This window comes from Tamandua tetradactyla, chromosome X, assembly GCF_023851605.1.
Source record: "Tamandua tetradactyla isolate mTamTet1 chromosome X, mTamTet1.pri, whole genome shotgun sequence".
NCBI lineage: Eukaryota > Metazoa > Chordata > Mammalia > Pilosa > Myrmecophagidae > Tamandua > Tamandua tetradactyla.
The window spans coordinates 141,242,114-141,263,278 of record NC_135353.1 but is presented as its reverse complement, the minus strand read 5'-3'; the positions used below and the strand labels follow the sequence as shown (position 1 = coordinate 141,263,278).

Here is a 21,165-nt window from a genome sequence, read left to right as displayed (position 1 = left end):
TTCACACAAAAGAAAAAAAAGCTGATTGTGATGATAAATGCACAGCTATATGATGCTATTGGGAACCAGTGATTGTAGACGTTGGATGATTACGCATTATATGAATATATAATATATAGCAATAAAAATTAATAACATATTTCTGTAAATAATGGAGGCCTGTAAATGGGAAATTTATCCTGCCATTTAGTAAGCTTTTGCAGGCCATGGTCAGAGAAAGCAAACTTACACTGTCTGATTATCCTGGAGATGATGGAATGGGAACAGGTGTATTTAGGTATTTCTAAAGGGTACCACACTTCCCTCAAGGTCAAAGTTGCAAATTTATTTACACTTTACTTGGGAAAATGACTTCTATGGAGATGGTATTTACTTAAAAAAAAAAAAAGAGTCAATTTGCCATTGGTTTCACCTGGTTGATACAAAAAAAAAGGAAATGAGAGCTTGGGAGAAGTCTCTTAAAATAGCAGCTACATGATTAGGAACAAATCTCCTGTATAAATGCTAATTAACTAGATAATAGATCTAGTTTAACCTAGTTCCATACTCTGATAATTACCTATATGCGAAATAATATCACTGAACTATGGGGATAATATACTGTTAGCAATAATTACTTTGTGACCCAAGGTGAGAACACTTTTGTATATCTTAGCTGAAGATGACAATTTATGCAGTAAATATGACATATGAAGAAACTGCATACTTATTAAGGAACCAACTAAATACACCTTAGGTAATGAAGAAACTACAGTGTGGTAAAAAGCTGAATTTTAAATCCTTTAATGCTTTTGAGTAAATAATGATATCTTAATGGATGAAATTAGAATCACGTGTTTATTATTAAGAGCAGGCACACAGGAAATGATAGGTAGAAATCTTAAATGACATTGGACTGTCAAATTATAGGTTCCACCGTTAGTTGGACTGTATCACTCACTTTTCAAAAAAAATTAATTGATTATTTATTGATGATAATACAAAAATGCAATCTCAGCAAAATATAAAGGAGAACAACAGGAACCCTTTGTCATCATTGATGATGAAAAAATTTTGACAGTGACATGAAGGCTATAGCAAGAGGATGGCATCATAATTTACTTGCTGAAGTGGAAAGATTTCGTAGAAATGAAACTGGTGGTGGGGGGTTTAGGAAGAATATTGAATATAATAATAAGAAGGGGTTTCTGTTTCGTTTTGGAGACTATTGGAGTTATGGGAATCTTTTGTCTGGTGGGTCAGCATAAAAGTAACATTTTAGATATATTAATTTGAGGTCAATACATTGGAAAGGGGGCCAGCCTTGCCACAGGCATTTATGTGGCTTAGGTTGGCAGTTAGAGCAATTGCAAGAGTAGTGAAATGATGGTGCTTGGCCCATAATGTAATACTTATAATGATAATAAAGGAAGAAGATAAGAAACAGAAATTGACAGAAAGGGAGAAATCAGGAGGTGAATTCTGATTGGAAGAAGAAAATGAGAAGGTAATGTTTTTGATGTGTTAAGTTCGACATAATGTTTATGATGGGATTTTTTTTTCACAAATACTACACAATCACCACCTCCACCCCACCTCCACCAGCAGCGTCAACACTTTATCTCTACCATCACCACTTCCAACTCAACTATCAGCAACCCCACCACCCCCTCCACTACTCTATCTACCTCCATTACAATCCAATAACAAGAATAGTGTTAACTATTGGATTTAATGAGAACTTACTACCTTACAGGCACTAATTGAATGCTTCAGTTAGTACCTGATCAAGTGAGGATATCAAATCTGCGGCACAGATATTAAACAATTTGCCTGAGACTATAAATTAGTCATTTAAAGCAGGCAGGTTTCAAATCTTAGTAATTCTGATTCCAAAGCCCATGTTTTTTCTAATGTTTGCTACTCCATTAGGCATACAGGCAATGGATTATAATGTCTGAAAGTGAGTCTGCAATGTATGAGTAACTAGGTTTAGTTATTGGAGGCAATACGTGTTTGCATTTGATAAAATAAAAATGGAAGTAATGGCTGGATGCACAAGTAGAAATACCCAGACTGTACCATTAAAGATACAAAACTGAAATTTGAGGTAGAAAGTCAGATATGGTGCTTTCTATTCTAGGAGTCATTTCACTTAGAGGCAGACATGAATCAATGGGAAAAGACAATTCAGCTAAGGAAGTCAGAAGGGCAAAGAGATTAAATTTATGTTAATCTTCCATAGGGATTGGACAGAGAGAAGAAAACAAGTGAAGAAAGGTAGGGGGGAAGTTCCTTATAGAAGCTGAAAGGGAAGATAATTTTGCAAAGAACAGTATTCAGTAGATTGTGTAGAATATAATATTCACAGTTAAATGCTGGCACTTCTCACAGGGAGCAACAGAGGGAAGCTAGCCATCATGAAGCTTTTAGTCATGTTTGTATGATGCCTCTTTAATTATTACAACAATTTGAACCAGATTCCCTTCTGTAGACAATTCTTAATCATCATGTTTCATTATTTCTAAACGTCTGCTCTTTTCCTCTCTTTGTCCAAACAGTCTAAATTTTTCACTCTTGAATCTTATATTGAATGCCCATATAATTACACTGTTCAAATCAGGATACGTTTGAAAGTGAAAGTTGGCACTATATATAAGATTACTGGGACAAGAGGTGTAATTTGGAATGGTTTCAGTCAAATCCTAGTCCTACAGCTACTACAGAGACATCTTATTGCAGAGTCCAGCTTCTTGAGTCAGACCACCAGAGCTGAAATCCTGGTTCAGACCCTCTCTTGCTGTGTATAATGGTAACTGCCAAGACCATATGATAAAACAGAAATTAGGAAACAGTCTTTCACCACTAGCCATCCTCTCCTGTAAAATCAGAGAAGAAGTCAGAATGCGTTTTTCTAACCAAAGACATTCTCCAAACAGGAGCCAAGAATACACTTTCGAAGACAGTGATTGATAGGAATCAACTTGCTCCATTACTTTCTGTGTTAGGTGAGACCTGAACATTTGGAGGGTGAGATAACTACGTTTACATGTCATTTTGCTTGAATTTTTGCTAAATATCTATAAATCCATATGCCCCACAAGTATTGTCTGTAGATACATATTTAACATGACTTTAAATGAATATATATGCTGCTAGGATTAATAAAAAGCATCTTCATTAAGAACTTCCACTGACTTATTTTTGCACATAATCTCTCCATCAATGAATGTTAAAATTTCAAATGCCATCATGAGGAGAGTCCTTGAAACTCGCTGCCCCCAAAAGCGTGCTGATATTCAAATAGTTCCAGAACCATTTGACTAGAGCAGGACTCTGACAACTTTTTTTGTAAACTATAAAAATTCCTTGGGCTTTGCTGGCCCTAGAATCTCTGTTGCAACTACTCAACACTGCTGTTGTGCGAAAGCAACCATAGATGATATGTAAACAAATGAGAATGGCCATGTTCCAATAACGGCTTATTTACGGACACTATGACTTGAATTTCATACAGTTTTCAAGTGTTATGAAATATGATTCTTCTTTTGATGATTTCAACCATATAAAAATGTAGAAAAACATTCTTAGCTCACGAGACATGTGAAAACTGGCTGATTTAGTCTTAGTATCACCAGCCCTTGGAAGAGAGGATGTGCTCAGACAAACAGACCTGACCAGAGAGAAACGGCCCAGTGACTTCTTTTGGAATCCTCACTTGGTTATGAACCATGAATTAACAGAGAAGCATAGGAAGTCCCAAATAATGTACTTGCATAACTTTGCTAGATCTTTTTCCTTCGCCTGAAACAGCTGACACTCTATTTTTAAGTATGTGTTCTTTCCATAAGCCGATACTCTTGTATACCCAATTCCAATGTCGAGTGTTCTGTGCACTCCTAAACATCTGCTGCTTAGAACCACAAGACATATTCAATGTACTTTCTTAATCTTAGAATTACAATGCTTGGAATGAAAAGGAAACTGAACCATCATTATGATTTCCATGCTAGCATTGAATTTATTAAATTTTAATCCCATAGTTTTAACATACCCATTGATTTGCAGAATACCTAACTTATCTACAATGTTTAGTTGAGAATATCCACAAAAAGATCAGTTAAAAATTCTAACGCCTTCAAGATAAGACTTTATAAATATCAAAGAACAGGAAATCTGTTCTGTAATTACTCCTGATTTAGGATGCACAGATTGAAACATTATGTTCCTGTAAACTAGCAGAATGGATCTTGTCTATTATAGGCGTACATCTCCTTCATGAAAATGTACTTGCCATTACTGGAAGAAAGGTGTTTAATGCAAAACTAGGCACCAAACAAGCAAGCCATTTAAAAGAAGAAACGAAACTTTCAGGACTAAAATGTGTCCATGACAGTTCATGGCCTGATGTTTCTTCTTTTAAACTGCAAACCAGTATTTCGATTGAGCATTCAGGTTTTGCTGGGATGGTGATTCCTCGGGCAAATTTAGAACATACTTCATAATTTTTCTCATGAAATTACTGGCCATTTCAGGTACCCCAAGACTCCTGGAAATATTAAATAAAAACACCACCATCTAAACAGCTGTGAATGTGTTTCTTGTTTAACAATGGACTTCCATTTGACGATAAAGCCATGAGAAAGTCTTCTCACCTTTTCCGGATTTCGGAATCCACAATTATCTGCCTCTTCTTTTGGGGAGGTGGTGGTGGAAGTTCCTCTTGGGCTTGCTTTACCAGGATTTGCTCCCTTGTGGTCACCATAGTTACCGTTTCCATGACAGTTGTCTGTGTCAGTGATGGCTGAGTGGTGGTGACAGCCTGTGAAATCTGGGAGAAGTATTGAAACAGAGGTCACACATTGCTTGAAAGACTTCAGTAAAGACTGCTTGGAGTGACAACGGAAATGATGAGAAACTGTTCCTGCTTGTTGGGAGATGGACCTTCAGATCAAAATAGCACCAGGTTGAACCCAAAGCAAATTGTTTTATCTGACTTAAATTATGTTGACGGAAATAGCAAAGGAAGGGAATCTCAAAACTAGAACTAAACTTAGTGCCACTTCAATGTATTGGGCAAACTGGAGGAGATAAAGGGGGCAAAGGCAAAATCCATGGCGTGTCATTTTGACGTTTAATTAGACATCTGGTTTCAAGTGTTTACGCTGTTAATATAAAGTTTCCAATCTCACTGCCTGCCACATTGCGGATGTCATCAATAGTTTGTCAAATGCATTTTTGGTTAGCATATATAGTGATTATTTTACACTCTTCACATTTTAACAGAAAATGATCTGAACTTTAAAATAAATGACTTTTTAACTAAATAAGTAAAGTGTATTAAAATTATAAATCACAGGTCAACACAAAATACCTGCTTGTTTATAAACATCTTTTAGCTGAATGTTATTCGAATGCTCAAAAAGCACACTACTCATGTTTTATTTAAATTAGTAAATATGCTAACATATTTGAACGACCAGACATTCTTGTTGGTTTAGATTCATGCTCACTTTCCATTCACCCTTCACTTTTTAAGGATAGGTCAGCACTCTTTGGAGTAATATGGTTTGTAGCCTGAGTCACTAAAGGCCTTCAGTACATGGGCGTTACCAGACAGGGAGGTAGTATGATGGTTAGAGACCCTCCCTTCCTTCTTCAACCAGGTGTCTCACAGTGCTCCTGTTAATTAGGTCTGCAAAATTTCTTCTTGGGAGGTAAATCTTCACCCTCCTAGCACTCTAACTTATTTGAAAAATTTATGTCCAAAGCAACCACAAAGGGCTTGCATTAGCTCTCCTTTCAGGTACTTGATCTCCACAGAACCAGAAATCTGGCCAGGCCAAGATTAGCTTTACTAGGTTTCCTGAACTTGCCCAGAGATGTAGGGGGCATTTGGGATATTCTCTTCGCCCCACACATGATGAAGGCTTCCTTCAATGAGAAGAAATGGGGAGAAGCCTCAAGATTTTCATATTTCAGCTTCTAAATAGGAAATGAGTGAAGGAATAAAATCCTTTGTCACGATTTCTTCTGCTTTAACACACATGTTTTAAAAGTGCTACTCTTTCTGCAGATTATTTCTTTACATATGCCAAGGCCTGTGGGGACTTCAATTTTGGTAGGCTAAATAGTAAAAAAAAAAGGACACTAAGAAGTACTATTTCCCTACACATGCCAAGCACACCTTTTGTTTTCTCTAAGATTGCCATAGATTCATTATTCAGAATCAATCACTGAGACTTAGATAACTTTAATTTCATAGTCCCTTGATATTTTATGCCAAAATGAAGGCAGAACAAACACTGTTTTTTAAAGTGCTTAAAATATAATTTCAAACCTAATTGTACCCAACACAAAATCATCATTATGTGATCAGATTAGGAGTTCTTTCAGTCAAGAAGAAAACTTTTCTTCTAGTAGGATTTCAAGATCATTTTATTTTTTCAGAATATTTATTTAAATCATAAGGACAATTTATTGTATGTAATGCTGGCTAGAAGAGAGTACTGTTCAGCTCAGAAAAATACCTAATTTTATATGTGCAGGTACCATAACATAGAGTTTTAAGGAAATACCACCATTTCTACAGCTATAGGAGAAACTGTGGCACACTCATATTTGGTGGTGAAATTAACTTTTATAATGTTAATAGTATTTTCTCATTATCTATTTTGAAATTGGACAGACTTGCCCATGGAGCCTGCTAAAGGGTAATGACAACAGTATATGCTATGAAACTGCATTTCAGAGTATAGCAAAACTTAGCAATAAAAGAAAAAACAGTAAGTTTTAATAAAACAATAAGAACACATGGCTCTGTAAATGCTCTATACCAAAATCATGGCTGCATTGTAATTGAAAGTGCTGCCTCATTTCCTTTGGGATGGAAAAATAAGAAAACAACCATGCGGTGACCCTGTACAGATAGGGCATAAATCATTATGTATTACAAATTAATAATTGCTTTCAAAGTCTACTCCACATAATTAGAATGGAAGACAATTGGTTATGTACTCACTTTCCCCATGGCTTATAGTTATTGACTGTAAACACTTAATTATGTGTTAGAATCATTGCAAATATAGACAGCAGAGGGATGTTGGAGGTCGCTTAACATAGCGTCCTACTTACTATTGGATTTACTACTCCCAGAAATAACTAACTAGATAACTCCTTCCTAGTATGGAAGCAGATTTTGCCATCGTCAAAGATTTTCTTTACCCCCAATGGAAGACTTATGATGAATTCCTTTGGTTAAAATTTGTTTCGAACCCTGGACCAACACAGAGCAAACGGAATTATCATTTCTTCTTGGCTGTCTGAAAGATCTGAAGCTTGATAATCATGACCCTGTTAAATCTCATTTCCAAGCTCTATAAGGCCAATTATTTTCTATAACTAGATTTCATCTGACCAGTGCTCCAAACCCAAGATTTTCTGGCTTTGGACACTGTATTTCAATTAAAGCAATTTAAAATCGCATAAGATGTAAGCAGCGGAATCACAAGGTGTCAATCAAATTCCAACAGAACTGTGAGTAAATGAGGAGTCTCCATTTTTAGGGATCTTACAGTATAGCAGGGAAAGTGACAACTAAACTGTGAAATACGGTGAGTGCCACATGAAAATATCGATGTATGCAAATATTGTCCACATGTGCAGTAATCAAGTAAGTTTCATTTGAACTGCTACAAAAACAGATTTTCCTCTGCCAGCACCTTAACATTTAAATTTATTCTGATAATAGATCACAAGGTCATTTATAACAGTAAACTATTGGAAACAACCTAATGTCAGTGGGGGATTGGTTAAATAAATTATCGTATATGCATGAGCTATAGTACTGTATGCTTCAAATATGTTTACTGTCATGTTTACACTGTAGCACTAAATGTTTTCATATTAGTGCTGAGTAAAAATGCAAAACACATACATTTTACCGGTGGCTACATTTTGTCAGAGAAAGTATAATTTCCATTGTACACTATATACCTCTGTATTTTTCTATTTTCCAAATTTCTAGAACAAAATCCTTTCTGCCAAATGATGCTGCTGTAAGCAGAGAAAAAAATTCAGCATTTTTTTCAAATTGTTTTAAGTCTTTCATTCCAATGTATCACAATCTTTTGAATTATAATTCCAATGCAGTAGAGTTAGGACAACTGCAAATCCAGAAAGAATCACTTCATCTCTTCTCTGCAATGATGAATAAGACAGGGTCAAAATTATAATAGAATATAGGCTGAGCTATGCTCAACTAACCTTGTGCCCACATAATTAAACTCTCATCCAGTCATCAGTCTCCATTTTTAGCATATTATGACATTCAAACAACCCAAAGAAAACTAAATATTTTGTATTAAAAACACTATCCCATAGTTAATTAGCACGAATGGGTCTAGAGTTTTTGTTTGAGATGAAGAAAAGGTTTGGGCAATGGGTGTTGGTGACGGTTGCACAATATTGTGAATGTAATACCACTGAACTGTACACCTGAAAGGCGATAAGTGGGAAATTTGAGCTGAATATATATTACTACAATAAAAACAGTTTTTTAAAAAATGGAAGCATTACCTCCAAATGACATATCTAGAACTGGAGAGCTGGCTCCTCTTACAGTGATTCAAAGTGGAGCCCTTTGGGTTCTTTTCAATAATTCTCAAACAGTAGCTTCATAGTTTACATGCTGTGATATCTGAGCCAAATTGGTTATTATCTGAGACTTCAATTTCCTTTCTACATATGCAAAATAGGAAAGAGAACCCAAGTCTTACTGAGTTGTTGCAAGCAGGGCTAGCTTTACAGGTGTGTAGCTTGTGATGTTCACTGGTCCATGCTCAGAAAGTCCCCTATGCTTGGTTTAATGCTCTGCTGTCAGCATCATGAAATTCTGAACAATTTTTGAACAAGAGGATGTACATTTTCATTTCGCACAAAGCCCCCCCAAATTACATAGCTGGTTCTGGTTGCAAGAATTAAACTATGTGATATCTGAACTTGGTAAGTGTTCTGAATTGATAATCACTCTCGTTTCTAAATGTTCAGAGGAAAAGTTCAGGAATTTTTTGTGATGAACCCTTTCACTCATTAGATTATCTATTTCAATTTCCAAAAGTCTCATTTTCCCATTGTGATAAAAATAGGAAGAGTATTATCCTAGTTCTCTTATGGATCTGGTGTATGCATCTTCTTACAGTAAGATGGTGTAATTTAGGTGGGCCTGGAAAAACCAAACTAATATCAGGCAAGGAGGTTCTTTCTTATCTTCTCTTCCATTTGTTTAAAAATACACATTTTGACCATAAAACATATGCAAATGTAAGCAAATTTAAACCAAATAAAAGGCTATAACAATGAAAAGAAATTTAAAAAAAAGAGAGTTCCCAAAGGAACATAATTCTGTTTCCAACTGTTCTCACATTTGAAATTCATTTTGTGGCTACTGTTATTTTTCTTTTCTTTTTTAGCCAATATTCTTAGTTGCAGTTTTTAATTTTCCAGGTAATTATTTAAATATGATTGCCTTTGTCATTTGTTTGTGATCTTCTGTTATTTCAACATTTAAACTTACTAAGAGATTTCCAGTTATGAAGAATTAGACCTAATTTATTTCATCTTTTTTAGTATCACTAAAATACTAATACTTGTAATAAGTGCTGCCAATTATGGCGCTCTCTGCATGTTCTTGGCATTTTCCTAAGAACTTTTTATTTGTTGTCTTATTTAAAATACTTAGTATACTACCTGCTCTGTAGTAAAGACTTCATCAGTGGTAGCTGTTATTATTTCACAATGGCCCTAATATTCCCATTTTATAGATGAAAGGCACAACTAGGTGCTGGTGTATTTATATCTCTAAGCAATATAAAGAAATATTCTGAACTTTGGGAGAAACCTGGGGTGAAAGACCAGGCGCTCACAAAGAGAGCTTGGGCTATTAATCACAAAGTCGTAAAATGCTCTATCTCACTAAAGAATGCAGAAGAATTACCATAACTAAGGGATGCATACAATAAGGGCTAAAGTTCACCACAGTAATTTGGTAACTAAATTGTAATATTAATTACTGTCCAATTTTGCGACTGATAATAAGGCCACATAACTCTTTGAATAACTACTAACAATGGAATCATGAACTCGAGTCAAATACTCAGAAGGTCTCATAAAGAAATCATTCTCTTCTTTAAAACAAAATATTCCTTGATAATGAAGAAAGTTTGTTTCCCCTTAAAACTGGCTTTTCAAATTTATGTATTTTTTTCTTTTTGGTCTCTCATTTCAAGATCTCTCTAGTGTAAATTGTGTCAGAAAGAAGAGATACGTGTTGGATTTTTGATTCTTATTAAAAGAATTTGAGCAGCAGGTGAAATAACTGCACCTACACAAATTCAAGAGGCAATAAGATTTACTTTTTTTCTGGTCCATCTGAACTTCTTTTACCCATTGTCTGCCATGAAGTAGAAAAATGACCATTTTTTAAGGAAGGATGAAGATTATCAACTGCACATCTAGGAAAAGAACTAGAAATGTTCTTTACGTGTTATTTCATTTATTGTCAGTAGATAATAGATGTATTGATGCAGAATATTTTACCTTTATGGTATTTTAATTACATACTCATGATGTGTGAATGTAATCATTTCAGAAGTCAGTCTTCATTGGTAAGGAAGATAATTTTACTTTCATTATCATTTTCCAGCTGCTGCTGAAGTTAAGATACAGTAGGTAAAGCTGGAATCTCTGTACTAATTACTCCGGAGTTTATATAATATCTCATGCAAAGAAAAACATATCACAGACATTTAGAACTGGGAGGACACTATAGAGATCTTTCTAGCCCAAACGTTTCATTTTATAAATAAGGAAAGAGAGATTCCAATGGTTAACTCAGTCTGAGTCTTAAATTTTCAGTGCTCACAACATCTTATGCGATCATAGATAATGAAAGGACAACATAAAATTGATTATACTGACATATGTGGCCTATTCCCTAAAATCTATTGTACTTGAAGGTAGTGAAAGGATATAGTTAATTTCCAATTTATTTGAGCTGTAACTTCAACATTTTCTAATAAAACCTTTAGCCTGAGCAAATAACCAAATGATGCTCTGAAATTCATGTTAGTTAATCCACAAATTTCAATAAGACCGAAACCTGAAATAAGTGAGGGATTTTTTTTTCCCTTAATTCTGGGTTTTATAAAACCACTTTTTTTTTAATTGGCAGCAGGCTTATTATGTTTAGTGAGCTTTCAGGAATCAATGAAAAGGACTGTCAACTGAAAGGCCGTAGACTATTTTTAATTAAAATTATTTGCAAGAAGGAAGAGACACAAACCAACTGTAACTTTATCTCATATAGCAATATGTCTGCAAAATTTGATAATGGGTACTGTCAGAATCAGCACATAAAGCATTGCATGAAGAGTAAAAGAGTAGGTTTCTAAGGATGAGAATGGACTCAAAAAAAAGGCAAATGAAGACATTTGCATCTTAAAACTTTGGCATCTATGTGTATCATTTGTATAATAATAAACACTGGTTTATAATCTCCAACCATGTTTTACCTTATCCATGTGCCTGACAACAGTTTTCAAACTCTCAGCAGGACATAAACAATATAGAATAGATATATACTAATGTAATAATTGCTTTCTCTCTCATTGGCATCCATGAATATACACACAGACATACACAGCATGAACATGACCTGGCATGTTTAAGCAAAGGGGAGTCCTGAGTACATTAATTTTATCTTTAAGAGTAAACTATTTGTGTTTGTATTTGATAATATTGAAAAAAGGGTCATTAACAATATAGCACAGGGTGATATAATCAACCTGGTGACATAAACAGCTACTGAAAATCTCTCTTTAGAGATTCAGCATAAAAAGGTCAATTCTGAATTGTTCAGGACTCTGGAGGAAGATACAGACTGGAGAAGGACTCTACCAATGCTGCACTGAAGAAAGAGAAAAAATATCAAGTGGGAAACTTCCATCTCGAATGGCCAGTTGTCTCCTCTACACTTCACTCAGTCTTAAACACAGAGTGAGAAGGGCAGGGAAATACCAAGTGGGATCTCTTCCAGCACTGAGATAGACCCCCTCTGTTGGGAGCCCTGGGGAATAGGAGAGCACACTTCAAGGACCTGGCCAGTGAGGGACAAAGAGTAGGAGAAAACATGGACAGAGATGAAATTTCCAACTCTGAATCTGAAAGCCTTTCCCCCACTCCTGAGGGAAACAGCAGTGAGCAGCCTGATCCTTCCCTGGGGTTTGACTGAAAGCTAGGGTGCCTGGGGGAGTCCTCTACCATGGATAAAGTGGGAAAACAGCCCCACACAGAGACAGATTTTGTCCAGTAAAGACATGACCTGGGCTACAAGGCAAACAGCTTCTGTGGACGATTATGTCACTGAACAGCAGCATCTGTTGGGCAAACTGCAAAGTGCAAGGGAACTAAAGAGCTTTGCAGAGACTTTCCAGCACATACCCCAGGCACACAGGATCTGATTTAGACTCCTGTCATAGGATCCCGCCCCTGTTTGGCTGAGTGATATGGATGTCCCAGCTGTTAAAGGAGTGCTCTAAGACAAACCCAGGTCTTATGGGCTGGCAAACCACCCCCCGCCCCCACAATAAAAAACAGAGCACCAGTGGGAGACAGAAGATTTGTTTTAGCTACAAACAGAGAACTTACTGTGGTACCCAATGCCTAACCCCATCCTTGAGGCAGGCCACTATGGGCACCTGGGGGAGACTAGGGGCAAAGCCAATCTGACAACTGGCTGGCAAGAGAGACAAACAGATAGAGAACAAAGTCAAGCAAGAAAACCCTAGGCAAAAGAAAGAAAACAACCTCCAGAAGAAACTAAGTAAAAAAAAAAAAAAAATCAGACGCCTCGACACCAGAAAATAATCATGACTCATACCAGGAAGCACAAAGTTATGCCACAGCCAAATGAACAAACTGGCACCTCAACTGAGACAGGAGTTGAAACAATGAATTAAAGATGTTCATGCAAATCTTCTAAATCAAATAAAAAATCAAATTAACAAGGTGAAGAAAAATATGGCAAAAGAAATGAAAGATATAAAGAAGACACTCAACAACCAAACAGAAGAACTTAAAAGCTTGAAAAAACAAATGGCAGAATGCATGGGAATGAAAGGCACAATGGAAGAGATTACAAACACAATGGACCCTATATGGGACATGATATCTAGGGGTGAAAGTCTCCCTGGTAGAGTGGGAGATGACTCCCAGGGATGAGTCTGAGCCTGACACCATGGGATCAATAATGCCATCCTGACAAAAAGGGGGGAAAAGGGGGTAGGTAACAAATAAGGTATCAGTAGCCGAGAGAGTACAGAGCTGAGAGGCTTTTCTGGAGGTCATTCTTACACAGGCTTCAGTTAGACATTGCTACCTATCATAACTTGTCAAAATTTAACCAAAACCATTCCTGCCAATCCTAAAGAATACCCATAGCATTATATAAGATTCTGCAAAGGTTCCTTGCACTAGGGTAACTTTCCAGAAACTTAGAACCTCTAGATGGATCCCTGGACCAGATAAGTCCTGAAATGCAGAGAAGCCATCCTTTCCAGAGGCTAGTTCCATCCCTCTATCCCATATTATCTACAGCCCCTTCCAATATGAAATAGTTAGAGTGGGCATAGCCCATTCTACCCCTAAAGAGTGGGAGAAAGATAAAATAGATGGTAGATTTATACAGAGAAGGTAGGACTGAACAAATGAATATGACTGCTGACTGATGATATTTCTTTTGGTCTCCACTATCTTGGAGAAGTTAGAAGAAAAATCGAAGAATTGTGGAACTATAAACAATACCAAACTTTAAAATCTGTTGTATAATTATATGTTAAAATGTACTTGGAAATTTATTGTTTTTTTTTTAATATATGTTATATTTCACAATTTAGAAAACATTTTAAAAAGCACAACAGATGTGCATACAACATATCTGAAGAGGCAGAAGAAAGGATTAGTTAACTAGAAGACAGAACATCTGAAATCCTAAGCAAAAAAGCATAGATAGGGAAAAGAATGAAAAAATTTGAGCAGGGTCTCAGTGAACTGAATGATGGCATGAAATGCATGAATATATGATTTATGGGTTTCCCAGAAGGAGAAGAGAAGGGAAAGTGGGCAAAAAGAATATTAGAAGGAATAATCGCTGAAAATTTTCCAACTCCTATGAACGACATAAAATTACAGGTCCAAGAAGTGCAGTATATCCAAATAGACCTACAGCTAGATACTTACTAATCAGATTGTCAAAAGTCAAAAGACAGAGAATTCTGAAAGCAGCAAGAGAAAACTGATCCATCATGTAAAAAGTAAGTCTTATAAGACTAAGTGAGGATCTCTCAGCAGAAACCTGGAGGCAAGAAGGCAGTGGAATGATATATTTAACCTACTGAAAGAAAAAAAAACTCCCAACCAAGAATTCTATATATAGCAAAACTATCCTTCAAAACTGAGGGCGAGTTTAGAACATTTATAGATAAACAGACACTGAGAGAGTTCATGAACATGAGAGCTGCTCTACAAGAAATACTAAAGGAACTGCAGTAGGCAGATAGGAAAAGACAGAAGAGAGAGGCTAGGAGAAGAGTGGAGAAATGAAAATGAGCAGTAAGAGTTAATAAGGTAAAAATAGAGAGAGGAAAAATAAGATATGACAGATAAAATCTGAAAGAAACAATGGCAGGATAAAGTACTGACTTTATAGTAATACCATTAATGTTGATAGATTAACTCCCCAACCAAAAGAGGTAGATTGGAAAAATGAGTAAAAAATGGATTCTATCAATATACTGTTTACATGAGACTCACTTAAGACCCAAGGACAAGAACAGGTTGAAAGTGAAAGGTTGGAAAAAGATACTTCATCCCAACAACAACCAGAAAAGAGTGGGGTTAGATATACCAATATCAGACAAATCAAACTTCAAATGTAAAACAACAGTGACAATGAAGGACACTATGTTTTAATAAAAGAGAAAATCCATCAAGAAGACATAACAATCATAACTATCTATGCACCCAGTTAGAAGGCCCCAAAATATATGAGACAAACATTGACAATACTGAAGGGAGAAGTAGACATCTCTAAAATAATAGTTGGAAACTTCAATACACCACTCTCATCAATGGATAGAATGTCTAGACCAAGGATCAATAAGGAAACAGAGACTATGAATAATTTGACAAATGAGTGACACTTAACAGACATTTACAAAAGACTGCAACCAACAACAGCAGGATATGCATTCTTCTGAAGTGCTCAGGGATCATTCTCCAGGAAAGATCGCATGTTGGAGCACAAAGGAAGTCTCAATAAATGTAAACAGATCAAAATTATACAATGCAATTTCTCAGATCATAATGGAATGAAGTTGTAATTCAGTAACAGGTGGGAGCCTGGAAAATTCACAAATATATGGAGGCTAAACAACACAGTCTTAAACAACCAGTGGGTCAAAGAATAAATTACAAGAGAAATCAGTAAATATCTCAAGATAAAAGAAAATGAAAACAGAACAAATCAAAACTTATGGAATACAGCAAAGGCAGTCTTGAGAGGTATTGCCCTAAAAACCTATTTTTTTAAAAAAGAAAGTACAAAAGTTGAGGAATTAACTGCTCATCTGGAGGAACGAGAGAAAACATCAAAGTAACCAAAGCAAACAGAAGGAAAGAAATAACAAAGATTAGAGCAGAAATAAATGAATTGAGAACATGAAAACGATAGAGATAATCAATAAAACCAAAAGATGATTCTTTGAGAAAATCAATAAAATTGATAGCCCCATAGCTAGGCTGAAAAAGAAGAAAAGCAAGAGGTTGTAAATAAATAAAATCAGAAATGGGAGGGGGGACAAAACTTCTGACCCTGTAGGAAAACAAAAAAAACATGATAATGAGGGGATGCTGTAAACAATTAAAAACTATACACTAAGAAAATAGACAGCTTAGATGAAATGGACTTCCTAGAAAAGCATATACAACCAACATTGACTAGAGAAGAAATAGAAGACCTCAACAAATCAATCACAAGAAAAGAGACTGAATTGCTCATCAAAAACTCCAAAAAAAGAACAGTCCAGAACCAGATGGCTTCACATGTGAATTTTACCAAGCATTCAATAAAGAATTAGCACCAATCCTGCTCAAATTCTTAAAAAAAAATAATAAAAAATAAAAAACTGAAGAGGAGGGAAACTTCCTAACTCATTCTATGAAGCCAACATCAACATAATGCTATATTCAGTCAAAGATACTACAGAAAAAGAAAATTACAGGACAATCTCTATAATAAATATACATATAAAAATCCCGAACAAAATACTTGCAAAACAAATCCAACAGCACACTAAAAGAATTGTATACTATGATCAAATGAGTTTTATTCTATGTATGCAAGGGTGGTTCAAAACAAGAAAATCAATTAATGTAATACTCGACATCAATAAACTAAAGAGGAAAAACCACATTATCACCTCGATTGATAAAGAAAAGGCATTTAACAAAATTCAGCATCCATTCTGAGTGAAAACATTTCAAAGGATAGGAATAGAAGGGAACTTCTTCAACAGGACAAATGGAATATATGAAAAAAATGCACAATGAACATCATACTCAATGGGGAAAGACTGAAAGCATTCCCTCTAAGATCAGGAACAAGACAAGGATGCCCACTGTCTCCATTGTGCTGGAAGTTCTAGCTAGAACAATTAGGCAAGAAAAAGAAATAAAAGACATCCAGATTGGAAAGGAAGAAGCAAAACTTTCACTGTTTGCGGGTGACATGAACCTATAGGTAGAAAATTCTGAAAAATCTGCAGTAAAGCTACTAGAACTAATAAATGAGTACAGCAAAGTGTCAGGATACAAGGTCAACAGCAAAAATCAGCAGTTTTTATACACCAGCAATGAGCAATCTGAGGAGAGAATCAAGAAAAAAATTCTATTTAAACAGCAACCAAAAGAGTCAAATATTTAGGAATAAATTTAACCAAGGACATAAGTTTTTTTTTTTTACATGGGCAGGCACTGGGAATCGAACCCAGGTTTCTGGCATGGCAGGCGAGAACTCTGCCTGCTGAGCCACCGTGGCCCACCCAGGACATAAGATTTATATGCAGAAATCTATGAAACATTGCTAAAAGAAATACAAGCAGACTAAACAGATAGGGCATACTGTGTTCATGGATTGGAAACAAAATATAGTTAAGCTGTCAATTCTACTCAAATAGATTCATAGAATCAATGCAATACCAATTAAAATCCCAACAACTTATTCTGCAGAAATAGAAAAAACAATAATTAAATTTATTTAGGAGGGCAGTGTGCCCCAAATAGCCAAAAATATCTTGAGAAAGAATACTGAAGCAGGAGGTTTCATGCTAGCTGTCTTTAAAGCATATTTCAAGGCTGCTGCAGTCAAAACAGCACGGTTCTGGTATAAAGATAGATATACTGAAAATGGAATTGAATTGAGCATTCAAAGATGGACCCTCACATCTATGGTCAATTGTTCTTTGATAAAGCATTCAAGTCAACTCAACTGGGACAGAGTAGCCTTCAAATAGTTGGAGAACTAGATATCCATATTCTGAAGAATGAAGAGGATCGCTATCTCAGGACTTATACAAAAGTTAACTCAAAATGGGTCAAAGACCTAAACATTAAAGCTAAGATCATAAAACATTTAGAAGAAAATGTAGGGAAATATCTTAAAGATCTTGTGATAGGGAGGTAGTTTCATGCACTTTACACCCAAAGCACGAGCAATGAAAGAAAAGACAGGGAAATGGGATCTCCTAAAAAAATGAACACTTTCGTGAATCAAAGGAACTTTGTCAAGACAGTAAAAAAGCAGCCCAAACAATGGGAGACAATATTTGGAAACCACATAACAGATAAGAGTGTAATATCCAGAATATATAAAGAGATCCTACAACTTACAACAAAAAGACAAATGACCCAATTAAAAAATGGGCAAAAGACATGAACCAACACTTTCCCAAAGAGGAAATACAAATGGTTCAAAAGCATATGAAAATATGTTCAACTTCACTAGCAATTAGGGAAATGCAAATCAAACCACAATGAAATATCATCTCATGCCTACTCAAATGGCCATTATAAAAAACAAAACAAAACAAAACATAAAACTACAAGTGCTGGAGAGGATGTGGGAAAATAGGTACACTCATTCACTGTTGGGAGGAATGTGGAATGGTCCATCAGCTCTGCAAGGCAGTCTGGATGGTCCTCAGGAATCTAAATATAAAATTGCCATATGTTCCAGCAATCTCCTTACTAGGTATATTGCCAGTATGAAGCTATTATGTACCCCAGAAAAGCCATGTCCTTAAATTCTCACTCAATATTGCTGGGTGGGATCTTTTTTATTGTTTCCATAGAGAGGTGACCCATTCAATTGTGGGTGGTAACTTTTTTGACTAGACTATTTCCATGGAGATGTGTCTCCACCCATTCAAGGTAGGATTGCTTACCAGAGCCCTTTAAGAGGGAACCATTTTGGACAGAACTAATAGAGCATACCCAGACAGAGAACTTTGGAAATACATAAAATGCTCCCCAGGAAGCCATTGAAGAAGGCTGGAGAGAGAAAGCTAGCAGATATCACCATGTGCCTTTCCAGATGAGACATTTAAAATGTCCAAATTAAGTCATTTTTATAGCCTTGATTTAATTTGGACATTTTCACAACCTCAGAAATGTAAACCCGCAACTTAGTATATTCTCCTTTTTAAAAGCCATTCTGTTTCTGGTATATTGCATTCCAGCAGCTTTGGCAAACTAAAACAGTATATATTTGGGGAAACAGAAAGCAGGGACATGAACAGACATTTGCACACCCATGTTTACAGCAACATTATTCAAAATTGCCAAGAGATGGAAACAGCCCAAATGTCCATCAACAGACAAGTAGAAAAACAAACTTTGGTATATAGATATGATGGAATATTAACGCAGCTGTAACACAGAATAAAGTCATAAAACTTGTGATACGAATGAACCTTGAGGACATTATGTTGAGCAAAATAATCCAGAAACAAAAAGACAAATACTGTATGGTCGCACTATTATGAACTAACTATAATGAGCAAATTCCATGGGTTAAAGTTGAGAACACAGATTATCAGGAGAGAGAGGGTATAGAGTTTGAGCACTTGATGCTGAAGGAGTACAGAACATTCAACAGGATTGATTATAAAGATCCAGAAATAGATAGCACAATACTATATTTCTTTTAGCCTCTCGTGCCTTAGAGCAGCTAGAAATAAAAACCTCAAACTGTGGAACTGTAACCCATATCAAACTCGGATATCTGTTCTACAACTAATTGTTGCAAGGTACTTTGATGCTTATTTCTTTTTTGTATATATGTTATTTTTCACAAAATAAAAAAATGTATGCTATTTTTCACAAAATAAAAAAGAGAAGGAGGATAACAGAGAAGATAGGATTTAAAAAATGAGTATGAACTGCTGAATCATTATACTGATATTGCTTTCCATCTCCAGTGTCTTGGAGCAGCTAGAAGAAAAACAAAAAATCATGGAACCATACCAAATTTTAAAATCTGTTCTATAACTACTTGTTAAAATGTACTTGGAAATTCATTGCTTTTTTGGTATATATGCTATTTCTCACAATAAAAAAAAAGTTAACTAAAAAATCAATAAACCCCAAGATTTGTCAAGACAAAAAAAAAAGATACCACAGTGGTTTTAGGAAACAATGAACCACCTATTCCTTATGTTTACACTTCCCATATTAAAGGCAAACATTTTAAAGTTTAATGTGAGGATAACATTGTTATTGTTAGCTGTTTAACAGAAAATGACAGAAACTAACATTTACTACCAACTACCATCTTTAGTAAATGCTAACATTTTGATGTACCTGCTTCATATACCCTGTAAAATAAAAGAAAACATATTACTAGTAAAAAAAAAAATAGGATGGTATACGGAAAAAAATACAATAAATGCAAACTAGGGTCTATGGTTAACAGTAAAATTGTAGTGTTCTTTCATTTAATGTAACAAAGGCAATATACTAAAACTAACTGTCAATAATGAGGGGGATAAAATGGAGAGGAATGGGATACTTGTGGTTATTGTTATTTCTCTTTTTCTTTTCTCTTCTTCTTCTCTCTTTTTGGATGTAACGGAAATGTTCTCACATAGACTGTGGTGGTGAATACATAATTGTGTGATTTTACCATAGGGAAGTGGAATGGTACAGCCCTTTTGGAGGGCAATGTGGCGGTTCCACAGGAAGGTAATTATAGGGCTGCCACATAATCCTCCAATCCCATTATTAGATAAAGACTTGGAAGAACTGAAAGCAGGGACATGAATAGGCATTTGCACACCAGCATTTATGGCAACATTATTCACAATTTGCAATGTATGTAGGTGGACTAAGGATGCAATGACTGATGAATGGAAATGCGAAATGTGGTGCATACAGATGATGGAATCATCAGCGGATGCCAAGGAATGAAGTCACGTGGCATGCAACTAGCAGAAAGAAACGTCAGGGCATTATACTGAGTGAAATAAGACAGAAAAAAATGGACAGATAATGTATGGTCTGGCTAATATAAATGACTATAATGAGAAAACTCTGAGAATTGAATTTGAGTGTATATGGTTTCAGTGGACAGGAAGTGGGGCAGAGATTGGGCACTTGATGATTGAGGAGTACAGAATCTTCAAAGAAGACTCATTATAAAGGTTCCTAGAACGTAACCTCTTATAGTAGTCACATCTATTCCTGAGTTTTACTGCTATTCCTAAATTCTGAGGTGCTGTGCTCTGTGTGTATAATCTGGGAGTTCACTGGAACACTGGGTATGTGTGGGACACCTGAAACTCAGAATTCGCATTCTGCAGCACTGAAAATCAGCATTACTCCATACAGCAACTGTTTAAGAAGCTGAAAAAAAGATCAGACTCCAATTAGAGTTGATGAAATAGTTAGGGTTAAGGTAAAGCAGAAGACATTGTAAAGAATGAGATTGTCTGTATCTTAAAACTTCATCTTGGTTGGGGCAATGGTGGCTCAGTGGCAGAATTCTCACCTGCTATGCCAAAGACCTGGGTTTGA

At 35.7% G+C, this 21,165-nt stretch overlaps 1 protein-coding gene across 8 annotated transcripts in view; it reads right to left on the bottom strand.

Moving 5' to 3' along the window:
* DMD (dystrophin) overlaps positions 1-21,165 on the bottom strand; it is a 2,428,671-nt gene that overhangs the window by 1,423,301 nt on the left and 984,205 nt on the right. For all 8 annotated transcript variants that reach the window (XM_077145121.1, XM_077145123.1, XM_077145120.1 and 5 more), the window contains one exon: positions 4,635-4,810. In XM_077145121.1, the coding sequence (XP_077001236.1) occupies positions 4,635-4,810 (176 nt within the window). The remainder of the gene's footprint in view (positions 1-4,634; positions 4,811-21,165) is intronic.